Source organism: Mya arenaria, chromosome 1, assembly GCF_026914265.1.
Source record: "Mya arenaria isolate MELC-2E11 chromosome 1, ASM2691426v1".
NCBI classification, from domain to species: Eukaryota; Metazoa; Mollusca; class Bivalvia; order Myida; family Myidae; genus Mya; species Mya arenaria.
The window spans coordinates 54125915-54153182 of record NC_069122.1 but is presented as its reverse complement, the minus strand read 5'-3'; the positions used below and the strand labels follow the sequence as shown (position 1 = coordinate 54153182).

Sequence of the window (27268 nt, the reverse complement as noted above, 5' to 3'; positions counted from 1 at the left end):
ATCTCAATTTATTACCACACAAGCAATTAATGCAAAACATGGGGGAAAATGATGCGGAAAGTAAATAACATGATCTTATTAGAAATTCCTTTTTTAGGGCTTTTTTCTGACAGAAGAATGACACAACAAACACCATTTAATCATAATTAAGATTGATTTCCATATTTAGATATTCTGGAAGTGAAGCATGTTGCATTTTTATTGGTCTTTATCACCAAATAAAATGAAACTGTTGAAAAATGAATCAGAATATTTTTTTTCATAATTGCCCCAATATTTTATTTTAATACTCTTTTCATAAGCATCAAAATTTATACACCTCAAACTTTTAAAAAACAACTCAATCAACCATAACTTAGAAAATTACCATTAGCTAAAAAAATTAGTTCGAGATCAACGACAGATGACTGAAATGGCATTATGACTTTTGAACACATGTTTAATAATAATAAATAATTGTTGTTTTTAAATGTTCATGCACAAAATACATATGGCTTTAAGACAGACATGATTTAATCCTTTTCGGTAAAACGTTTTTATCTATTATTTGCATAAAACTCATTTTTTTAAAACCTAGCTTTGAACTTGATTCTAGTTGACCACTGACCCGACTATATACATTCAATTCACTTATTCATCTGGTAATATTTTCATTTTATCTATCGAATAACGATATAGAAACATTGAATGTATGTGAATCTTGTTCAATGCATTTATAATACATACACTCAAGATCTTCGTTTTGTAAAATGCGATATTTCATTATATTCATTGATAACGTAATACATCATAACATCATCAAAAATATACCTAGGATCTCCGAAAGTTTCAATGTTTGAAATACCAGACGAATGTCTATCACTGAATATATATGCAAAAAGCTACAGAAACATGCTCAGTAGCAAAAAGTGTAAACATAAACACGGTTTAGTGGCAATGGGCAAACGCCAAAGACATAAAACACAAATTCACAAACAAGCACAAAACTCTACAAACAGCACAGTGCATAAATACTACATCACAAAATCCATCCTTAAACTGTCAGACAAAATAACACTCAAATCGCTTTCATTTGTCTAGGCAGAAAAAGAAAAAAACAACATTACAATATATTTGAAAAGAAAGCAGTCATAACTTATAAGGATTGTTATGATTATAATAAAACTGGGATGTCCTTATATACCTTAAGACGAGAACATCAATTTATTGATAATCATGTGTTGGAGAAGTATTTCCATCAAAAACGTCTGTACATTTTAACAATGACAGGCCTTTAAGAAAATTTACGACCACTGAAGAGTTCCAAAGATGAGTGACACGTCTGCACTTATTTACAGATGAAATTCCAGTTAAGCACATTTAATATGCAATCACTAAGCAAAATACTTAAAAACATGTTTAAGGTATATTAGCTGCACTTTTCAAATGTAACATACTTCTGAAAACATTAAAACATATATATATATATTTGATAAACTGTAACATGTCTTTGATTTGAGAAAACTCACATATACATGACATGTAATAGGAAAAACAAAGTAAATGTGGATACATGTTGCGCCGGCATCAGGAAATCTATCCCGGGCCTCTTGGTCTACATTGGGGTACCATATTACTGCGCCCCTTAAGACACTGGCGCAGGATATTGCAAAACTTATTCACACATCAACAAATTGTGGCAGAATTTCGAATCAAGGTTGGAAACAAAGTTTAATACTCAAACAAGATCGGAATCGTGATTTGTTTTATCATTTTACTGTTTTTTAAACGATATTTTTCGTGCGTCCAATATCTGTTTTAAACACTGTTATTCAGAAGAACGAATTAAAAGCATGCGGGATAAAAGTATCCGAAATACATCATCTTTGAGGATAAAATTGCTCAAAACGACTTCTTGATAATTGCATAAACGATGAACCAGCTTTAAACTAGTCAGGGTGGTTTGCTTAATTGCTTACAAATTACTTCCGAGCTTTTCATGCGGACACAATATAGCTTCAAGAGCCATAGATTCTTGAAAATGTCATATTCATTATGACAGTAAGAACCACTAATCATCTTTGCCTTTGAATGGTATCAACAATGATACTAACGTCGAACATGTATGTCCCATTAGGTCACACTCATTATATTTTTTGGGAATTAATTTAGACAAATGGCTTTTCATGTTGTATACGTAGAAGGAACAAAATATGTTTGACAACCAATGTACCAATAAAAATCGTTTTGTTATTGTTTAAACACACGATAATTGTCGCTGAGTACAATCTTCAAAACTCCCTAGTCCTAAAATTGTAATTAGAATACTTGGCAAGAGTGAAAATAGTTGTTTAATTTATAATAGAAACGCAAATGGTCTAAATCAACACTGCAAAAAGATAAACCGCGTTTTTATAACCGATAAAATTTATTTTAGTTATAATATAACCATAACCTATACATTGTGTTCGCCTTATGTCAACCAGTATAGAAATCGAAAACGACAATATAAGACATGTTTAACAGTAATTATATAAGTCCATTTTGTATCTAATGTACAGGTGTTCACGTATGTTTACTCTGATATTCATTGTATCCGATTTCTTCTCGTGTTTCGATAATTTGTTCCTATTATCTCACACTAGTTCCTCTTGTAGATTTAACAATTAATTTGTAAAATTTTCTGACATTTCTTTCTAAATATGATGTCCCTGTTCATATGCTGGTCAGGTATATGATTGCCATAATTGCACCAGATGTAAAGCAATTGTCAAACTGGCAGTAAAGGCCCACAAATATGTCTTAGCTCTTTTAGTACCATAAAAATAGTCGCTATCCGAACAGCACGTATGTAGAGTACATCCACTTATCATATACTGTTTGGGTGTGGCTATACACTTAAAAAATGTCCATACGTGTCACGTGACACGGTCTGTCAGTACACGTGCGTATCACAGAATCGTTATGCGTGACGTTGTCAAACATCCGGTACTTGACTTTCTGTAAATTGATACAAACAGTCATGGAATCATATTTTCTCCCATCTCATATAAGTAGATCCAATAATTTAACCATGCTAGAAATTCTTATCTTGCCCACGGGCGAAGATAAAATGCCCGTATGGAACTACTTTTTAATTGTCGCCACATTGTAATTACCTTCCTTGTTGAAGACTGTCGTCTGTTGCGCATCATGGAAACTTTGTCTGGTGGCAATATTTAGAATGCTAGTTAATTATTTCTCGCTTCGAATGTCACCAGAAACAGTGTTGAAGACAGTCGTCTGTAGCATCATAGAAACCTTGTCTTGTGGCAATATTTAGAATGCTAATTAACTACTTCTCGCTTCAAATGTCACCATAAAAAAGTTTTCACGCATATTTCAAGAAATAATGCTCCACTCTCCTCCGAACTATTTTAAGACCGATTTGACTAGTAACATAACCTGAATCACTGCGAGCATATCAATGACAACCACGAATGATCAAATATCCATACGCATTTATTTTCACTACGCAAAAAAGAGTTCCAGCAAAAAATACATTTTTACACCATTTTGTTTAACTGAGGTGGGAGAAAAAGCATCTACCATAGCCGCTCGTGTAAGATAGGTTCATCCTGACCTGAGCGCAGGGTGTTTTGTGGAAACGAAGTTTACCGAGCGCAGGGTGTTTTGCGGAAACGAGGTTTACCGAGTTTCCGCAAAACACCCTGCGCGAGGGTCGGGATGAACCTATCTTACACTCTCAGCCATGGAAGATACTTATAATATATTATAACATGACTTTTATATGAAATAACAATTTGAGAACATGAGATTTTTTTAAATATCTGACTTAACGTATAACTTGTTCATTAGTTAATAATGTTATAGTTATGGTTGCTTGTTTGGCACGGGTACCATACACTGTTTGTTTCCACCTTTACAGTCCACCTTGGTAGCCTTGTAGTTATCTTCAGGATCAAGGTCACAGTCGTGAGCGATACACTTCAAGCCGGGTAACCCGCTCACTGATATACACTAGCGTATTAAATATAGATAACATCATGCACTTATATTAGGTAATAAACTGTAAGGTTTACGGTAAGTGATGTTTAATAATATAGTAGCGATCGTGGTCAATGGTTTGTCGTATTTTTACCATTTAAACACATTCGAGGTAGCATTTGTTTTCAAAAATAATTTAATACACTTTTAACATATCTTCACTTAATATTCACGTTTGGAATATAAATCACTAGACCTGCAATTTAAATAATATGAAAGGTAACTCTCTTCGTATCTAGACATACTAGTTATAAATTACAAATATGGGCTGATATATATATATATATATATATATATATATATATATATATATATATATATATATATATATATATATATATATATATATATATATATATATATATATAAGAATAATGCTTTCGGACTTATATATATAAAGAGAGACACATGCATAGCTATATACTGACCTCCTCTTAAGTTCATATTGTTGATATTATCCAGACAATCCTTTGCTTTTTATCGTATCAATGTTTCCATGGTGTGGACGCTTTTAATTCATCCACACATCGAACTTGATAGTTAAATGACATGACTTTATTCCATAACACTGACGAAAACAAAAACCTGGATTCGTTGATTCCTTTTTTAAACATTTACTTTTGTTTCTCACGATATACCATTGACAGCGTTTCAGACCAAGTATACGCGTAAGTGACACTCGATAAGAATCTTTGTCGCGCTGTGACGCCATTCTCTTTGCCAGTAAAGTTTGCTGGAAGTTATATCGGATATTGGACACACTATCAACAAGTAAAAAAACAGTGTTTTTACAGTCGCTAAACGAGTTATTGAAACCACTGGGTGTTTTCCAATACCCCTAGTGTTCGAAAACCTATCAAGCAAAGCTAAATAAGTGTAGAAGTGTATTGACGCCAATAGATGCCCTCATTTAGCTTAGAATTGAGAAATAATGAAAATCAAATGTTGCATATTTGTTAAATAGTGTATGTTTTATCACACTGAATTGTGTTGCTTAACATTGGAATAGGATTTTAAATAAATCAACTAAACCGAATTTCAGTTCACGTCTTGTGTTGCTGCAAGGTTCAAACTCAGTTTTTTTCTCTTAGCGGCAATATAGTTTTAGCAATCAAATTGCAAAATACATAACATTTCAATTGTTGTAACCTGACCTTCCTTATTATTTCCTGAGACTAACCGAAAGGTGCCCATAAAACTCGCTCGATTGGCAATGCTTGGCATGTTGATCATTGCATTATTGAGTTGTGCGTGACTTTTACTGTGTGAGCTGAGCAATTCTGTGGAATATAATTGACGACCTGTAGCATTTGATCAGATAAAGCTACATTTCTTTTTGACAAGAAATGCCACGAGGGAAATGTGTTAAATAGTGTCAAAGTGTCAGTATTTGTCTTCCTGTTCATTTGCTTTTGCACAATATTTTTGAAATTTTGATTTATGAAACAGTCAATGACTCTCAAATAAGATTGATACCTGATACATGCGATTGTCCGAAAACGCAGAAAATAACAGTTTACGTCATAAAACATCGTATTTGAGCGAGTGTTTTCACGTGTATATAAATATTCAGAGAATGAAAGCATAATTCTTATTCAAAAGTTTAACATTTATCAAAATATATTTAGCATTATAACCTAAGTGACACTATTTAAGTTTGCATGACATACAGTCAAGAATTGTTATAATATGTAAAAAAGAAAGGCTATAATAAGAAGATTGAATATTCTAATTCCTAAATAGATTATTCTGTTGACCACTCTGTTTTAGATGCTCCAAAGAGAGATTTGTAGACTTCATTTATAGAAATTATCGTATGATAAGAATTTGCAGATGATAACATCATCCAAAATATCGATTTGCACTGCAGTGTCAATCCCTTTATTTGCTAAAACAAAATGAAGTCACCCGTTGGATCCTAATATTCAATTGCATTCCTTGCAAATATATATATATACGTTTAAGTGAAGTCCCAAACACTGTTGAAAACAGACATGTGTTTCATTTGTGCCGCTTTCTTAGGGCGACAACAATCTCTAAAACATATAGAATTAAACGACGGCAAGTTTGGGCAATTACGGAGCAACAATTAAACCATGCAGATATGTAAAAATGTATAAGCAAATAAAACGAATTTGCACAGAATCTATCGGCTGCGGTTTGTAAATTATTAAACTAAAAGATGATGGTCTTAGTAAAAACTAATCTACCGATGGCCGGTCCTATCCAAAATGTGCACTCAATAAGGAGAATAGTTCCAAATCTTAAAATCTACTTTACGTGTACACAACCTTATATTTTGACCCAAATAGTACTTAAATGCCCATTTTAATCCTATCAATTCAAATGAATCGTCGATATTGCTATATTTCCTTATTACTCCTTTAATACTACACAAATATTGTTCACATGTATGAGGCATTTTTTTAAAAATGTTAACGCAGACATATTCACAGTTTATTATTCCTGATGTAATAAGCATGTAAACACCGATTTCCAGTATTGCTTCGAGGTCGATTTAGCTAATTTGACAAAAGTCAGACAGAATGTAAACATATGTAATCAAATGTATGTTTATTATTTGTTCTATGATCACAGCATGTCTCTTCCTATTTCATTTATTTCATTTTGTGAATAGCTAAGCAAACTATTGACCGTTTTGATGTTTAAACAGCGTAACTACTGAAGAGGAAATTAATATCTTTATTTCATAACACGGCTGAGTATCCAATCAAGTGTTCAAAACTCTTTTAGTCAATGATTTTTTTCCCAATAATGTATCTGTAAACGGATGCCTTGCGCTCGATAAGATTGTCTTTTTCGTTGTTTCTGTTGGCTTCGGTAAAGCCAAAGCTTTTCTTAAAGTACCGTGATTTAATCTTACTTAAAACTTAGATTGCTTCAGCATCATCCCTTAGAATTATTGAAAGGCTTGTAATGTCCCCGCGCAGGAAGATTATTACATAATAGTTAAGGTGGTGTTGTAAGGGGTCGCCTTTTCAAAAGCAAACAATTACATTACTCACTTTCTTCATTTTAAGTACACACTTGATCTTAAAACATTGGTGTCTTTTTTAAATTAACGGTTTTACTGTTGTTCTTTCAACGGATATCTATTTATAAATCAATACAAATACAAATTTGTAACAAATTGTATCTAAAATTGTCCATAAGAAGCGTATTACTCATCAAATTGGTTGTATAATACATTTAAAAATCATTGTATTATTAGCATACGTATTTTAATGCACTGGGAGACAACATTCTGGGGATTTAGTTCCTATTGAGACAATTTCGTATGTGCCTTACATTAAATTTCTATATTGATGATTACTGTGACGATAAATTCTGGCATTGCCTTGCTCAATGTAATTTAATATACGATAAACGACTGTTTAAACTGTTAATCAGAAAAGAGGATTGATGTTTGTTAAGTTTTCACTTTAAATTAATGAATTTTATGTCACCAGGGAAATTTTATTACCACCAATAAATTTCCAGATTTGGAACTAGAATCAAATTACATTTATTATGAGTGTATTTTGTAGAAACGGAAGGAGGTATTAGCTTTACAAATAACACTCATGTAACAGAATATAAGGCGATTGCTTGACCATTTACTACCTGGATTCAATTTGACCAAATAATTTGATGAAGATGTCCTATTGTATAAATGTCCTGTTGTTATTCTCTTCACTGTTTGCTATCTTATACTTTCTCACTTTCTCATTTTATGAAGTCAATACAATCTGTGAATTAATTTGAATAAGTTAAAAAACATTGTTATTCTTTTGTTTCCGTCAAGGAAATATTTTTCTCCCACCTCAGATAAGTAGATCCAATAATTTAACCATGCTAGAAATTCTTTTCTTGCCCACGGGCGAAGATTAAATGCCCGTATGGAACTTCTTTTAATGCTCATCACATTGTAATTAACTCCCTTGTTGAAGACTGTCGTCTGTAGCGCATCATGAAAACCTGTCTGGTGGCAATATTTAGAACGCGAGTTAAGCATTTCTCGCTTCAAATGTCACCAAAAAACAGTTTTCACGCACCTTTCAAAAAATAATGCTTCACTCTTCTTAGAACTATTTAAATACCGATCAGACCATTAACATACTCTGCATCACTGCGCGAATATCCATGACAACCACGAATTATTACATATCCGTACGTAATTATTGTTACTAAGCACAAAAGAGTTCCGGCAAAAAAATACATTTTTACTTAATTTTGTTTAACTGAGGTGGGAGAAAAAACATCTACCATAGCCGCTCGTGTAAGATAGGTTCATCCCGACCCCCGCACAGGGTGTTTTGCGGAAACTCGGTAAACCTCGTCTCCGCAAAACACCCTACGCTAGGGTCGGAATGAACCTATCTTACACTCTCCGCCATGGAAGATACTTATAATCTAACTTTCGACCAATAATTGGTTGAAAAAGACTGGTTATTTTGTGGAACTAGCGAAAGGATAACAAATTAATTTTAAATCAAATGTAATGTTTCACTTTAGAATACCAAGCGCGGTATTTCTTACACATCCACATGCATAACAATGGTAAAATGTTTAACTACACGACCACGTCTTTTAATTACATATTCAATTAAATTCTATATTTTTTCACGTCAAAAGTATTAAGCTTTTCGTCGACACAAGTAACATGCCGACTATTACGTTTTATTTTCAGCTTTTTATCTTCTTTTATGTCCACTAAACGAGGAGAGATCTTGATATTTTTTGCATTTATTTAAAGATTGACAGAATTTAGATGGATAAATTCTAATGACTACATACCACATTATTACACGTGTATGCTATTTTTTTAATTTCAAGCAGCAACAATCCAATGGCAAAAAAATGTAATATTGTTTAGGTTATTCTTTTAATTATCACTCTGTGTTTTACTACGTTCTTCTTATATTGAAATAAAACACGTTTGGCTCCTTCGGATGTCATATTACATGTCGTTCATTTTCGTATATGTTCTCTAGTTGCTGTACAGTGCAATATCTTTGGCTTCAAAATCCCATTCTAGTCAAGAACGTCCTTCGTATAATATATAATGTTCATTAACTGAATAATTCCTATCCTTAGAATATTGCAATTTGATAAATTTCGTGACAAACTGTATCATGATTAGTTTTCCAAAAACACGACTGTTTGAACGTATGCACGCACATATTCACACATGACACAAACACACATTTACCCGTCACAAAAACGCACAAACTACGTACACTCATAGACACATATTACACGTACACGTCATACAGACCCCCATTTATATTTATCTCTAACACCCTAGAATTGTTTCGATATTGCGGAATAATAGTTATGTATTATAACATCGTTTCGTCTAGATCAACGAAAGAAAACAAATAGCCTTTTTAGTGCACATTTGAATTCTGGATTAGCATGCGTTAACTAGACACTTCCTTTACACGACACGTTATATTGAATAAAATCGGTCTCCGAAGCATTCCTTTGATTTCAACATAAGTTGTCTTTACCCAAAACTATCAACTTTTTTTAATTTTCTTGTTAATAATATATTATTTTAACTGAAACTGCCTAAATGACTTAAAATGACATTTATTTTCGCTCAATACAAAACTACATATTAGATAATCCTTAATCATAAAAATGCTTTTGATATTATATTCCTTCTTAATCATTAAATTGAAACTGCTATTGTATTTACAAAATAAACATGAGCGAAATAAGTTTATCCCTTTGGAAATATAAAACATAAATATATAAACATGATGACAAATATTATATTATAAAAGTTCGAATATTATTTCAAAGCTGATATGTTTTGAATTGTAATATTTTATTTGACAGTTTATCTGCACTACGTTGTGCAAATACTCAATATTGTATACAGTACTTAACGTATGATAACATGCAAGCATACAAATCATCTCCGACGTCAACACAAATGTAGAACGACTTTCACAAACAACCAAGGGGAAACAATTCTTTTATTTTTGTCAACGTGTAACATAAGGATCTTGCTATTCTATGGTCTTAACATAAATTTCTCGTTTATCCCATGAACGGATTATTTCAGCTATCATATATGGCATTTAATTAATCAAATCCCTGACATTTAATTTTAACTTAACTTAAATAATTGAAATTAGGTGTAGATACATTTGCGTACAAAGATCGTAAAATCCCGGTTGAAGAGAGTAAAAACGCACAAGTCCTTCTTGAAAGAAATCGTAGTAATACAGCTTTTAAACTGTGTAGTGTCATTTGAGGAAATTATAAATGTCTTTTTAAGTCGAAAATATATTCATATGGTTTAGGAAACTTCAAACACACTACCAGCTTTATGTGTTTTAATTTTGATTATGCTCAAAGTCTAGACCATATCATTATACCTCTTGAATTTCAAATGACTTAGTATACACACCGGTCTGGTACTTATTATGAAATCCGATTACTAACAACTTTAAAATACTTGTATCGTCTTATTACAAAATAATTTCCATCACATATTTTGTATCACAGTTCATGTACAGATGTGAATACCTCGGTCATTGTATTGTCATGCAAAAACAATATCAGTCCCGTATTTCTACGAACACGTACAATTATGACTTTGACTTTGACATACTTTTTATTCCATTACACATGTTTTGCTGAATATTACAATTACTAACGCAGATTCATTTATAAGTGTCAAGTGTTTAAATACCATTCAATTTCGAATTCCTCCTTGCCAGTCGACCTCTGTAGCCTTGAAAATATATGTTATGCAACTAACATGACGACTTAAATTAAATAATTTATAGCTTTTAAATAAACACTACAGTTCGCAGAATGACCAATTCCAATTAAAGGCTGTCGTTTTTTGAAATACTCATGTCATAACATTGCTCATGCTTGGAGACAACGAACGAATTGGGCCAAGTGACAATCAGCAATCTACTCAACATTAATCTTTGTCGCGTTGTAAAACTAGATCCTGCTCCATCAATTACTGAATTAATATGCCAATGCAATTAGGGTTTTCTAGGACGTAAATCGGATATTTGACACATTATCATGACTGCTGAAGTGTAGGTTTGGTCTTTTTTACGAATTGTTAAGTGGGCTTTTTTTCAAAGCTCTAAAGACTGGAAAAACTGCCGAAATACCGTGCTGACAGCTGACTGATTAACTGTTGCAATTAATTGCCCTGGTGCATGTAACCGAGTATTCCAATCAAAAAAAGATTGTTATCCATAATAACGACCAGAAAGTGAAGGATTTCAACCAAATTTTGTAAATCTATATTTCTGAATACTTTTTTGAAAAACGGGTTTCCGTATTCCTTTGTCATTTGAAACTTTTGTTTCAAAATAATAAATAAACATCAAACATCTTAATACTCAAATTATCACCATACGAGACATCTGTTGTTTCTCTTGATAATTAATTGTTCAATTTTATATAAATACAGAACTAAAAGAGATCAGATAATATACAACAATATGGAAACCGTTTTACCGAGGACGCACATTATACTTGTTAGAGTGTTAAACTCAAATATAAAATATTTTGATGAGCTGTTACAAGCATTGGTCCATAGTAAAGAAGCTGAAATGTAAGTTATTTTATTTGTTTTTGTGTATATGAACATATACATGTACAAACAGATTGTTCGATGGTATCTAGAATTCCATAACCTCTTCCCAAGAATAAGATATTTCAAGGTGTTCCGATACTTTTAAAAAAGACAAAAGAATACCATAAAGTTGTGAATAATTGTAATTAGTTTGTATGCGTATTCCGATATGTGAACGGCTACTTTCCAACATTTAAAAAACCGTCAATATCTAAAAGTATAACCAAGCCTGCAATTGATACAAAACGTTTCATAAAAATCAAGAAGAAAACTAATCTAAATGTTCTTATTCGAATTTTCACTTCTGAGTGTTATTGACAGCAGATAAAAAAAATCTTTACAAAACCTTAAGCAGGATTTAGATTGTTTCCCGATTATATATTCTAGAAGCAAAGCATATTTCATTTGTCCGCGTGTTTTTCACCAAACAAAGTGAAACTGTTTAACACTAGACCAGAATGTTGTTTTTTCCATAATTCCTCCAACTTTTTATTTTAATACTCATTTCATTAACATCAAAGTTCATAAAACTCTGTCTATAAAGTTATCTTCCCAAACAGATGAAGACCAGGTAATTACTGATCCATAGCCATCAACTTTATTTTACGTAATATTTGGATTTCTTTGTAAAGCTAAAAAAAACAATATTACACGACGGAATAAGGTAATAAATGTAATTTGATTCCTGGACAAGACTGGAAATTTAATTCTCAGGTGTAATTAGATTAGTGCCAAAGAGTCATTGTTTCGTATTTGAAAATTCAAATTCCACAAACTCAAATCCTCTATTTTTGTAGTAAATTTTTAAAATACATCGTATACGTATCTTTTTTCTCATTCGGAACTCCTCGGCCATTTTTATCGAAAACACCCTCGGATGTATTTGAATGGTTTACATAAATTGGTATGTTTAAGTCCGCTGCAAGTAGATTGCATAGTTATTTGATTTTGCAGTTAAAGTTATCTTAATAACGTTTGCAAGGATACGCTCACTGTCAATCAATTAAAACTTAGATCAACAAATGAAAGCCTATCTACCACATTTCATTAATGATTAATGTACTGGCATATATCCGAGGTTGTTTTCGATAAGAATGGCCGAGGAGTTCTAAATGCTATATTATATTAGGGGAATGCCAGGAATTATCTTCTCTAAAGTTTATGAGATATAATGTGTGGCACATACGAAATTGCCTCAAAATGAAAAGATTCCCTAAAATGTTGTATCCACGTATGATATTAATTCAATTCTGTTACCTGTTATATACAACCAGTTTTTTATTTTCTCAGATGAATATACGTATGAGATGGACAGCTCTTTATAGATTTGTATTCCACATCTCAAAAAAGATGCATTGCAAACATAACAGTAATAATTATTTACTAAAACTGATACCAGTGTTTAAAGGTAAAGTATGTAGTTTAAATGAAGTTGGTTAGGAATTTCACTATATTTTCCGTTGCTTTCATTGTGTTAATTGGAAGAAAAATACCATTACTTACCTCTTGTAAACAGTCATAATATTTATCCTTTATCATTCAGAAAGTACTGTGTGATTTTGATGCGTCAAGGCCGAATGATATGATAAAAAATGTCAGCATTTTATGAATCAACAATGATTTAGAAAAATATTGTTGTCAGCTAAGGAATAAGTCCGAGGCTATTGACAGATAACTGATATTTCTTTATGACTTCTAAGAATGTGTATTATGATAATAAACATTTTTGCAAATATAAATATGGATTCAAGACCGGACTAAATAATACTTTTTGGTAAAACGTTTGATTTATTATTAATCACATATACTTGCTTCAACACTGAGTTAAGTTGACCAGGATGTATATAATTATATTCTTCATTGGGTTATATATGTAGTTCATATATCGAATATAGTTGTTGAATAATTATATGTATGTAAATTGTATTTAATGCCTCGTCTATACATACAATCGAGATATAACGCTATTATTAAAAAAAACACGTTTTATAAGATTATTCCTTGATGAAATAAACGTCATAATAATATTGCGGATAAATAGAAAAAATATATCTCTGGGATCTTCTAAAAATGTTTGAAATATCAGATGATAACCCATTATCTAAATGTGTCACATCTGATCATGTTTTATCACTATTTGTATTGTGCAACCACAATAAAGTATTTAAAAGTTGATCTTAATAGACAGAATAACAATCGTTTTCATTTGTCTAGGCCAATATATAAAACAAGCATAAGGTAAATTTGCTGCTTTTAAAAATACAACAGCCATAACTTAAAAGGTCTGTTATGTTTATCATGAACCTGTTTTTTTCTGAATATAAATTGAGACGAACATAATCGATCTTCTTGCTAATCATATATTGGTTTAAGTAAACTATTGACGAAGTAATTTGTCTGTGCATTATGACAATGACAGGCCATTAAATAAAGTTTACAGCCGCTTCAGCGTTCCAAAGAAGACAAAAACTAGCTTTATTCAAATGAGATATGAAAGTGGTCAACAACAATTATACTAATATCATTGCAGATATATAAATAACAGCCTAAAAGGAACACTTGATTTAATCATCTCCCATTTTTAGAAAATAATCCTAAGAAGAACTCTTTACATTTTGCAAGAAAGATCATAGATCGTAGAATCTCGAGCGAAGTGAGTAAAACGCATCAAACACACATTACTTTCTCAAAAGAAATCATAGTGATTAAGCTTTTGAACTGTGTTGTTGCCATATGTTGAAATAAAATATATTGTATATATCAAACAATTTATGTATATGTTTTTAGAAATTACAAAAACAATACCACCTTTATGTGTGTAATTAATGATTGTGATCAAAGTATAAACCATCACGTAAAATCTTTTTAATTTCCAATGACTTATTATACACACCGGTCTCGTACTTATTTTAACATCCAATTTCGAACACTTCTTGTATAATTGTATAGTCATTTTGCAAAGTAATTTCAATAACATATATTGTAAGACAGTCCATGTATATATTTAAGTACCTCGAGCATTGAATGTTTATGAAAATACAACACCAGTCTTACATACCTACTAACGCGTACAATTATATGATGATTTATTATCTTTGACACACTTCTTCTATAACACATTTTTGTATGACAAACCATTCACTTTTAAATTCCTCCATGACAGTCGACCTTTGTAGCTAGGTAGATACATGTTATGCATCATACATGACACTAAATTCATGGATTGAAACTTATAGCACCAGGGTGCAAAATGGCCAATTCCAATTAAACGGTTTCGTTATTTGAAAATCCCATGTCATAAAATTGCCCGTGTTTGGAACCAACGAACGAATTTGGACAAGTAACAAACAGCAATCCTCTCAACATTTATCTTTATCGCGCTATTGAACTAGTTCCTTTTCCGTTAAATATTGAATAAGCATGCCGATGCAATGAGGGTTTTCTAGGACGTATATCAGATATTTGACACACTATGAAGAGTGTTGAAGTGTATGTACGGTCTTTTAACAAATTATTTATATCGCTCTAGATTGATATCTGTAAAACACGATTCTTGTTGACTGATTAACTTTTGAAATGTATTTACTTGGTACATGTGACCGAACATTCCTATGAAATGAAACATTGGCATCAATAACAACGACCCAAACTTGAAGAATTTCGACCAAAGGGAGAATTTTGTAAGACTGTATTTCTGTATGTTTTCGTTGTATGAATTGTATGAATCTTCCAAATTGTTTCCATCAAACATCTAGATACGCAAATGTCTATCATAGCATGTATTGTCCTTCCTGATCAATTAATGTGTCAAATGTATATGAAACAGAACTTGAGCGGATCAGATAAATAAATAAAAGGAGACCGTTTTGCTTAATACGAACATTAAAACAATTAAAGTGTCTTGATACAGCCAACACTAATCCTATAACCCTATGTGCTTGCAAAGGCAGTATGGTACTCCGCAACACCATATATTCAATGTATACTACGAGGAAAATTAAATATATATCTATCTATGACTGGTACACGCTAAATCCAAACCTTTGACATATATATTTTCTTACGAATCACACGACATTAACAATTGATGGGAGCTTTCCTCATTCACTACGTTTGACAGTACGTGTATATGGGACATTTTAGCAAAAGCGTTAATGTTGCTGGTTTCCCTACAAACCTTTAAGAGCCAAATATATGAAACCCAATTATATTTTGAGGGCTATTTCAAGCGTTGGTCCAATGCAAAAAACACTAAAATACAAGTACAAAAGTTGCTGCAAGATGCAGCAATTGGATGTTAGCGCGGGCCAACTATTGGTTATGCAAGTCTTTATGTACGGTCAGAACGAAGTAAATAAAGTAAGGGCTAACATTGATTGTAGATGTCAGTGAAATAAAGTTGATTAAAAGATGACAGAATTGGGCTGTTGTTTCTGAAATGAAAAATAAACGTAACACAATAACAATTGTGCAACTGATGGTATATCTATGACAGAAATCATAATTGTATCAAGTAACTTTATTCATGAACTGTATCAATATACGTTTGAAACGTTGAGAATTTGTACTTTGGTGAAATGTTGACTTTAAACAAGAGAACAACCAAAGGTTTATCCAAAAACTAATTAAGGACATCTGCTTAAAACAATGTTTACTTTTGGCTAATAATCCGCAAAAAAAATTGACCGGTATAATATTAAGTGTTACAAAGCCACTGTTTCTAACTGAAAAACACATAAAACTGTTTGCTTATGTAACAGGGTTGAACACAATTAAAAAAATACATTTAACATAAACTAAAAGAAGTTGGTTATCCATGAGCTGAAAGAAACAAATGTGATCATCATCATTAATGTCATTTTCCTTGTTCTGTGGCGTAGATGATGTATAGGCATGCAGGATGGAACAAGAAAGCTGTTTTAAGAAATGTTCGAAGTGTACATGGTACTAAGTGTGAATAAAAACCCACCTTGATCCTGAAATGAACATGCTCTTAAGAATAAAATAACATAAATAGTGGTTTAAAAGTATATGGACACAGAGTAATGATTTAGAAAACAGTGATTGAAAAATAATCATATTATAAGCTTTTGAACATACTTAAGAACAGATAATATACAGAACATACATAATACACTATCAGTATTTGCATTGTTGGTATTGGTAATAGCCAAAATAACAGAATTGTTTAAATCTAAAGAGAAGATATTACAAGAAGTATTTTTAAAATATTGAAAAGAAATGTATACGGTTCTGAAATGGAAATTAACATTTTAAAACAAAAGAAAGGCAATAACACAATAGGAATACAATGACACAACAGGAAGGTAAAGTTTAGGTCAAGACAGTTTTAAGTTTTCCAAAGGAAACAAGTTTTGCATATAAGGACATGTATAGGTAATAACATTATGTAATCAACATGCATTATGCACTTTTAAGGCATAAGATATAAGCAGATGATGAGAAGAATGCAATGCAGGTTTGATAGTGATATGACTAGGAAGTTGATCACTTAATGTGTATGGAAATATAATGACGCAAAAGATTTATGAAGAAAGTGCTGAAAATTATAGGTTACAATGAAATGAAGTCAGGAATATGTTTTAATACATGAAAAATGAAGCATTTGTACAAAGTTTGGTGGAAATGTGTTAATGTTATTTCGCCTGTAGAACTTTTCAATTCTTTAAAATATGACATTGAAATATAAGAATAAATACATTGAGTATTATTGAAATGTAAACATATGTACAAACAAGAAAGAACATGAGCAATATGACATTTTATATACATTTTGTATACAACAAAGAGTAATAAGCATGATAACAAAAATACAGAGTTAGTATGTATGCTGGGAATGGTAGAGTTGTACTAAAATGTTATAAACAATAGAAAGAATATTAAAATTTTGTTATAATTTGGTGTAAGTGTGACATAGACATTATGACCAATACATGGAATAAAAATGCACACAGACAAATTAATACAATACTAAAATACATGCTGCCACTATTTCACTGAAGTATTCACAATGTACAAGAAGATATAAGCAATGCAATAGAACAGGTATGAAAGAAAAGAATATTAAATAAAATACATGAACACCTAGCCAAAATGCCATTATTTTTTGAAGTTTGAAAACCCATAAATCTAGAAAATGAAAAACAACAACACACAATGGAATGGTTAAGGGTCATGCCAAAACGCGTAATAAGTTTTAGTTTGTATTTTGCTTAAATGAAAATATACATGAACAGACATTCATGAGATTTTTCGAGGATATCTAGAAACTCTTCTCAATAATAAGATAATTTTATCCTAATCCGATACCATATAGGTGTGAATAATTGATATGAGTAAGCATATTCAAATATTTGAATTGCAAGTAAACAGGAGTTAATTATATCAATCAGAAATTACCTTCTTACGTTTGAAAAATCGTCAATATCTCAAAGTACGACCCAGCAAGCAATTGATACAAAACGTTAAAAAATAATTACACTTCATTTTATGTTTCACTTTTGTATTTTTTTGACAGGAGAATAAAACAACTGACCCCAATTTAATCATGAATTAGATTGCTTTCAATATTTATGTAAACTAAAGCACTAGACCTAAATATCTTTTTCCGCATTATTTAGTTTATTTTAATACTCTGTTCAGGAACGTCAAAGTTAATACACATCTTCCTTAACAAAATAAACTTCCCCCAACAGATTACGACCAGGTAGTAACTAATCCTAAGCAAATAACTTTATTTTCCTTATAATGCGGATTGCTAGTAAAGCTTATAAATATTATATTACCCGACAGAAAATACACTAATAATCAGGAAATAAATGTAAACTGATTTCGTGACAAAACTAGAATTTTAAATTCTAAATGGTAATAAAATTTCCCTAGTTTTTGGTTTGTAGTTGAATATTCCGCAAACTCCAATCCTCTATTACTTTAAGGTTTTAAAGTCATTGTATACGTATTTATATTAAATTAGTGGAATGCCATGAGTTATATCTCCGACAATCATCAGCACATGAGATATAATGTGAGGAACATACGAAATTTTCTCAAGAGGAATTATTCCCTAGAACAAGGTTTCCACGTATGAAAACAATTCAATGCTATTGCATGTAATAAACAACCCATTAGTGTTTTCTCAGTTGAGTAATATGTCTGAGATGGACAGCTCATTATATATTTGTTTTCCACATTATTCTTTAAAAGACCCATTAGAAACACAAAAGTACAGTTATTAACTAACAAAGTTAATCATATAAGTGCTAAAATGTGTATGAAAGTATGTTCTTTAAGTAAAGTTTAGGGAATTTAATAAGAAATTTCACAAAGCCAAGTGATCTATAAAAACTAGTCCGCCTTGTATCAACAACTTTTAAAAAACACTGAATCAACCATGTTTTCGAAAATTGTTGTCCGCAAAGAAATATGTCCGAAATTATTGACAGATGACTAAAGGTGCTTTATTATTTTTAAGCTTGTGTATTATAATAAACATGAATTTATTTTGTTAATATGCATATGGCTTTAAGACAGACAGTAATAATTATGTCCTTTCGGTAAGTTCTATCTAATATTAAACGCATTTATACCAAACTCCACCACTGGATTCTGTTGACCACTGACCAAAATATGAATAAATTATTTCCACATCGGGTAATATATACATTTTATCAGTCGAATATAGTTGTAGAATAAGTGTATGTATATGACTGTTTATCAATGTTTTGTTAATACAAACACTCAAGATCTAACGTTATTTTCAATAAAATGCAATACTTAATTAATTCATTGAAAACGTAATACATTATTATAATATTGCCTATCAATCGAAACAATATATATCTGGGATCTCCGAAAGTTTTGATGTTTGAAATACCGACACTAAAACACTCTAACATATACCTTTTGCCAAGATTATATATAAGACGGATTGTAAGGATAAAAAATAAAACTGGTTTATCTTAATTAAGATGAGAACAATCGATCTCATTTGCTAATCATAAGTTTAGAGAAGTATTTCCATTACCATTGTCTGTGCATTATGACACTGCGTTAAGCGTTCCAAAGATGAGTGAGAAGTCTGCAATCATTGACAAATGAAACGGCTCAATGACTGTTAAAAAACATTTTATATGCAGTTACTTGCCATGGATAAATACCCAAAGACATATTTAATGTTTATAAGCTAAAGATTTCATGTTATCAAATGTAAAATATTTCTGAAAACTTTAAAACACAAATCGATATGATAAGTTATAACATGATGTTGTATTGAAAAAAAAACTATGAAACAAAAGGTAAAATATGGAAAACAATGTTAAGGTTAATTTTGCGCATGCGTCGCTGCATCACTGTAGATAGATATAATACTTGCAAAGGGATTTGCGAAATTGTTTCACACATTTACAAATTTTGACAGAATTTTACAACAATGCAGCAACGTTAATGAGCATATTTTTAGGTGATGATATTGTCACCGGATGTTCTCATCCCCATTCGTTTGCTTATTAATGCGTAACACCAAATACAATTTCCATACTTTATTAATTTATCAACTCTCTCTATTGTGAGAGGTATCTTCACCTTTTCTTTCCACACCTAACACGAACTGACCACCACTTGCACTACAACATACAATTTCTCTTTAGGCCACGCTCAAATTCAAATTCAAACATTTATTGCATGAAGGCCTCCAGCCCATATACTAATATGCATACAATCAATTATAAACAACGAAAGTGTTGACACATAAGGAAAATATGAGATGTATCAGACAAAATGACCAAATTTGCATTGAAGTATATTTAATATAATTTGCTCATATAATTATTAAACAACCATACAAAAATAGTTATCAAACTTTTATTCATACCAGCCCCTAATGTAACCGTCTATTGTTTTTATCTTCAGACCATAGTTCATAAGAATCTAATTCACACTTTCATGTTATATGCTTTGACAATTGCTGACCAAATTTCATTTAATTAATTATGGAAGATACAGTATGTCCAATAATTAAGAACAAGTCCAGCAGAACTAATATTGCAAAGACAATGAATTACTACTAGACCATAACAATATATAGTAATTAGCAACTATGATTTCCACATGTGGCTTTGCAGACAAATTCCCAATTCAATCAATTTGAGGAAAATATCATTAATCAATTTTAATGTAATGAACTGTTATATAACTCTGTGACAATATTAATGATATTCAAATATGATTTTATGATAAATAGAAACATATTATGTCAACCATGAGACTCACGCGTCTAGTAGTTGTTTTTTTTATTTGTTAATACTAATCCTAATTACACTTGCAACATAAGAGTTGATCTTTAAAATAAATAATCAAATTTAAGGTAATGTTAATTTAAGCAAATACTGTTTTTTAATCAACGGAAAAAAAATGCTTTGTAAGACACTTCAACTTTCCGAAATGGTAAAAAGGTGTTACAATAGAGCAACAATGTTTACAAGAGCAATTAACCAACTTTTGCGAATTTTGTACAGTTGTTGTTTATTTTGCTTAAATGAAAATGGAATTTATTTGAAAACGTATCGTATGGTTTGAATGTTCATACACAAGTTCTTAAAAGTACACTATTTCAATCAAAGGATATATTATGACTCAAGGTTGGAAACATGACGTTTAATACTAAAAGAGGATAGGGGTCATGACCAAGTTATTTATACGTGTATTTTGAAAAGATATTTCCCTCGTGTGTCCAATAATAGTTCTTAAAAGTTTAATTTAAATGAACAAATTAAAGACTTGATGAAATAACATCAGCTTTCAAGATAAAAATATTCAAAAGTCGATGTAAAATGACTACTTGATTATAGCGTTAAGGGTGAAGCAACCTCAAAACAGTCTATGTGGTTTTCAATAGGGCATAAGAAATACTTCTGAGAAAATTATGATAACAAACAATATTGCTTCCATCGAAACCATATAAAATGCCGCATACCTTTATTATATAAGAACAATAAATTTATAAACAAAATGAAACAAACTACGAACATATATACCCATTAGGTAACATACATTATAGTGTATTGGCATAGACTCAGCTAAGAATCAAATGATTGTTAATGTGATACAAGGAAATTACATGCTGGACACATTCTTCTTAAAGTACCTGCAAAAAACTTGTTTTGTATTTTTACAAACCATCATTGTCGTTGATTACAATTTGACGGAAGCTTTGTCCTATACTTTTCTTTTTTAAAAGGGCATACATTTCGTGATTAAGAGTTGTTTATTTCATATTAGAAACGCAAAAGGTCAATTTTAACACTGCACACTGCAAATACATATTTGGCAAGTGTTAAAGATATACCAAATTGAATTAACAGATATATTTTTAAACTTAATTTAGCACCAATTAAGTCATTTCAGCCGATCTGTCGAGTGTGAATCATTATGTTATGAGAACATGTTAACTATTAACTCAGATTAGTTTCACCGGTAAATTCAACAATTTAATTGCACAATAATCTGACATTGTTTTCTTAATTTTCTAAACACTATGTCCCGGTTCATGTGCAGGTCACGTATATGACTGTCATAATTGCACTATATGTAGAACAAAAGACAATCCAGCAGTTAAGGCCCACAATTCTATTTTAGACGCTTCAGCACCATTACAATAGTCCCTATCCGAACAGCACGTACGTAGAGTACATCCACTAATCATATACTGCTTAGGTGTGCCTATACACTTAAAAAACTCGTCCATACGTGTAACGTGACACGGTCTGTCAGTACATGTGCGTATCACAGAATCGTAATGCGTGACGTTGTCAAACATCCGGTACTGGACTTTCTGTAAATTGTAAATTGTACAAACAGTCATTAAAGTATTTTCAAATCTATTAATACCACAAACATACAACAATCGAGCGAGAAACAAAAGAAAAGGCATGCTTTTAAAGTATTTGCACAAAGCATTGTCAATTTCATCGTCCTCTTTTTTCAACAAGTAATATTACTTTTATCCTTTATTACGAGAATGACTTGTTTAATCCCCGACTAAGATGATGTATTTTAGTTAATCAGTAGTTAATAATGAAATGGTTACAGTTGTAAGTTGTGCACACATACCATACACTGTTGGTTTCCACCTTTACAATCGACCTTGGTAGCCTTGTAGTTATCTTCAGGGTCAAGGTCACAGTCGTGAGCGATACACTTCCAGCAGCGTAAACCATTTACTGAAACATATTTATAGTGTAATATATGTTTTATAATACTATGTGTATAAAGATTGTTTATTATTTGCATGCATTAAATTAGACTGTCTATCTTTGTTAAATAATTTGATTCAAGTTTATTGAATATAGATTACATTAAGCAACTAATATCAGCACATGAATTTTGTTTATAGGTTTACGGTTATTCTTGTTTTATAAAAGTAACGATCTTAATTAGTGGTTTGTATGATTTCCCTATAAAACACAATTAAGGTAGCATTTGTTTTAAAACATTCATTTTAAACATATTTTAAATGTATAATTCACGTTTAGTAATAAATCGTTAGGCCTGCAATTTAAATGATATAAAAGGGAAATCTCTTCAGATATTGACATAGAAGTTATATATTACAAATATGTTTATATATCAAAGAATACTGGTTTCGAACTAATTTTGGAAGACGTTACTCATTATTTTGCTCTTATAATATGTGAACAGTCAGGCTAAAATGAAGTTACCCTAACATCTCAAAATCACAAAATAATGACTATTTACAGTGTCTTTTTTGCTATATAGCAACAAATGTTTTGCTTGATTTAAAATAGTTCAAACCAAATACATGCGCACAAATATACTGACCTTCTTTCAGGTCCATATTTAGTACATATAGCACAGACAAAACGTAAAACAATCTGGAACACAGCTGGGTATCATTCAGGTATATCATTACGATCCTTTTCTTTTTACCATCTCAATGCTTCAATAGCGTGATCACTTTTTATACATCCGCACTTAGAAATTGATTATTAAATTACATGGCATTTATTTCATAGCACAAATACCTGCACTCTTTAAAAGCTTTTTTTAAACTATTTTTCTTATTACTTTTGTTTCATCTTATACTTATGATATTCCACTGACAACGTTTAAGACAGGGTACATGTATCGGGGCAAGTGACACTCGATAATAATCCTTGTCGCGCTGTGACTCTATTCTCTTCAATTATCTTGCCAGTAAAGTTTGCTGGGCCTTATATCGGATATTGGACATACTATGAACGAGTGAAGAACCTGTGTCTTTACAGTCGCTAAATAAGTTATCAAGAACCGCTGTGCGTTTTCCAATACTATTGGTGTTCGAAAATCACTCAAGCAAAGCTGACTAACAGTAAAAGTGTACTGATACCAATATGAGCCTTTCAATTGGCTTCGGTTTGAGAAATAATGCAAATCAGATCCTGCATATTTGTAATAAGCCCATTTCCTCCAATTGGATTATGGTTATAGCATGTATGCTATTGTACTTCAATCAGCCAAATTGAAACAAAAAAATCAAACTGTATCGCATATTGACAAAAGGAGGTTTTGTCTGTAACAGTCTATCATCAGAAAATGTTAGAAATTTTTATCGGACATTTACGCATGCTTTCGCGCCGTTTGATATTTGAGTTGAGGCTACTTCAATATGTCTCTTACGACATGCGGAAGTAGTTTGTACCATAATATCGTATCCTTCCTGATAGTTTCAACTAATTTACTACAAGTGTCCTAAAGGACTAAAAAAAGAATAATAAAAGTATAGATTAATGTTGCATTTCATAACGTTTTAAAGGACACCAAATAAGGTTATGAGCAGATCAAATAAATAATTTAAATTTGTAAAATGCTAATACTTTCTTTGTAAATTATTAGATTTATAACAACTTCACCTTTTTGCAAACAATCTAAGCTTCTTATAGCAGCGCGAGATATTATAAACTTGAACAATTCAGCTGAAATAATTGCGCTATGCGAAATATCCATATGAGGAAATCGTTTATTTTAATACCTGTTAAACACGTTATCGGAATATTTATTTCTTCAACATACAGTTTTCAAAACAAAAACAGGATTATTTTGATAAAACTTACAATACAACTTACATTTTAGTATTAACCTACGAAGAAAAAATATGTTTTCGTAAGGGTAAATTTTGTGAGGTTCTTTTATAATATTATATGAAATATAAAATATATAAACCTGATTAGACATTGACTAACACCAGTTTCAAATTGCATTTGGTAGCAAGCAATGTAAACCATGTGAAGCTCTAGTAATAGTGTGCCTTTAAAATTCATCTCTACATAATTTCAAATACCTAGCGCATATAAATACTACAACATATTTGTAAACTGCATCAATTCAAATAACGCAATGTTGAACACATAATATTACACTATACATTTACAACTAACTGTGTACTGGGATTGCTTTATACTTCGATCAGCAGCCATTATGTTCTTTTTTACACTTCACCTGCCACACATATTCTTGCTTAACCTTAAATTCGTAATATTGTATATGTTTCAATCATACCGTATTGAGTTGCTAAACATTTAAATCGGAATTTATTCAAAGATTGAACTAAACTTCTTATTTCCTAACGTTTCAGCCACAATTCACGTATTGTGTAGTAATACGTTTCAAACTCAGAATTTGGTTTTCTTTTAACGTTACAGTGTTTTTCAAGTAAAATTAAATCGTAAATAAGTTACATTTTATCTGGTTTATCTTGACCTTCCTTATTATTTCAAACGAATAAGATCCCGCTGGTATGGCAAAGGAAGGCGTGTTTATCATTGCATTAATGAGCTGTGCGTGACTTCTACTGTGTGAGCTGAGCAATTTTGTGAAATTAAATTGACGACCTGTTACATTTGATCAAATAATTTGCAGTGAATTAGCAAGCTACATTTCCCTTCGGCAAGAAATAGCACGAGGGAAATGTTTTGGATGTTGAAAATTTAAATATCAATTTATTTAAATGTGTTAATTCTTCAATGCGTCAGTATTTTTTTCCTGTTTCAGTTTGTTCTTGCTTAGTCTGATTGTACTTTCGAATTATTGAACAATCAATGATTCTCGAATGAGACATTTTCATTGCAATTTATACCTATAGTACATGCGATTGTCCGCGAATGGAGGAAATAATAGCTAACGTCTTAAAATACAATATTCAAACGTGTTTTTAAATGTATATCCCTATTTAGAAAATGAAAGCATAAACCTTTCCCAAATATAAACATTTAAAAACTAATTAACAGTGTAACCAAAGTGGCACCATGTAAGTTTCCATGATATTCAGTCAAGAATTTTAACAATATGTTACATGTAAAAGTAATTGTAAGTTTGAATAATCTTATTTCAAAATAAATTCCTCCCATTGACCACCAATTTATTTTAAATGCTTTAAGAGCATTGAATACATCGTTTATAGAAATGTTCGTATGAACAGAATCTGCAAAAAAAATCATAAGTGAAAATATCGATTTGATACGATCATCGCTGCTATGACCATAACGACCTAGATTTTTTTAATAAATTGCAGTTACTTTCATTGCATATATAAATATACGTTAAAGTTGAGCCCCAAACACTGTTGTCAACAGACATGTGGTTTATTTGTGCCCCTTTCTTTAGACTGCACAATGGCACCGAGTTCCATCATCCGTACGAGAGTGGACGTTTGACTTGATTAAAGTTCTCGACGCGAATTCTGGCCGTTTCAAACAGTAAGACTAATTAATACCCGTTTATATGGTATACATTCACCTCGGGGGCAAATATATCAAAATGGGTGGGGGCGGGCAAATTTGCCCCCTGGTATTTTAGAATAATTGATGCGGCAGTTGAAAAAGGGATCTGTTTTTAAAAGCAAATAATTGTTTTTGAAATCAACATTTAACTAAAGCTTACAAACTCAAGCATTTATAAATGACAAATGATTGAAACAGTATCCAGTAGAACTGTGCACAGAAGGTTAAATGACCTGGACTTGTGCTAATGCACGCGATATAAGATATTTACACAGCAGGACTGCGGACATAAAGTTATCAAATTGCAGCTACAAGCGATTCCCCAAATTGATAATAAAAGCAACATCTTCTTTCTCAGCAACTTTATTTCACGTGAGAGTGGCTGGTGTTAGAGGCTGGTGTTAGAGATCAGAAATGAGTGTCAACACACCCTAAAACATCAAGAATGTAACGACGACAATTTCCGGCAGTTACGAAGCTACTAAAACCTACTGATGATCCCTTATTATATAGACATTATATAAAGTGTACAGCTTTCTGCTCGTTGTTTCGTGTTTTTTAAACACATGCCACTTACTACTTTTCATTAAGTATAACAATAGATAAAAGTCCTTTTGATTGTGCTCAGACTTTGTTTGAATTAGAATTTTTTTTATATTGAAATCAATATTAATCATGATATACAATAGCAATCAACAGATACTTAGCATTTTTGTCTGCAAGTAGCCATGATTGTTATAAAGTGGGGCTATTTTGCCAATGTGATTATTTACTTGCAGGAAAAATCTCCAAATTCATACTTTATTTCCCGAAGGAAATCCATTAAAAG

At 31.3% G+C, this 27268-nt stretch overlaps 1 protein-coding gene across 1 annotated transcript; it reads right to left on the bottom strand.

The window, feature by feature from the left end:
• Positions 1-3852: 3852 nt before the first annotated feature.
• On the bottom strand, positions 3853-23597 carry LOC128228015 (uncharacterized). Its single transcript, XM_052939030.1, has 5 exons — positions 23504-23597; positions 22775-22884; positions 22346-22496; positions 4665-4759; positions 3853-3999 (listed from the first exon to the last, which is right to left on the bottom strand). Exons 1-5 carry the CDS (start codon positions 23589-23591, stop codon positions 3853-3855), a joined length of 591 nt encoding a protein of 196 aa, XP_052794990.1. The 5' UTR covers positions 23592-23597.
• Between the last annotated feature and the right edge of the window lie 3671 nt (positions 23598-27268).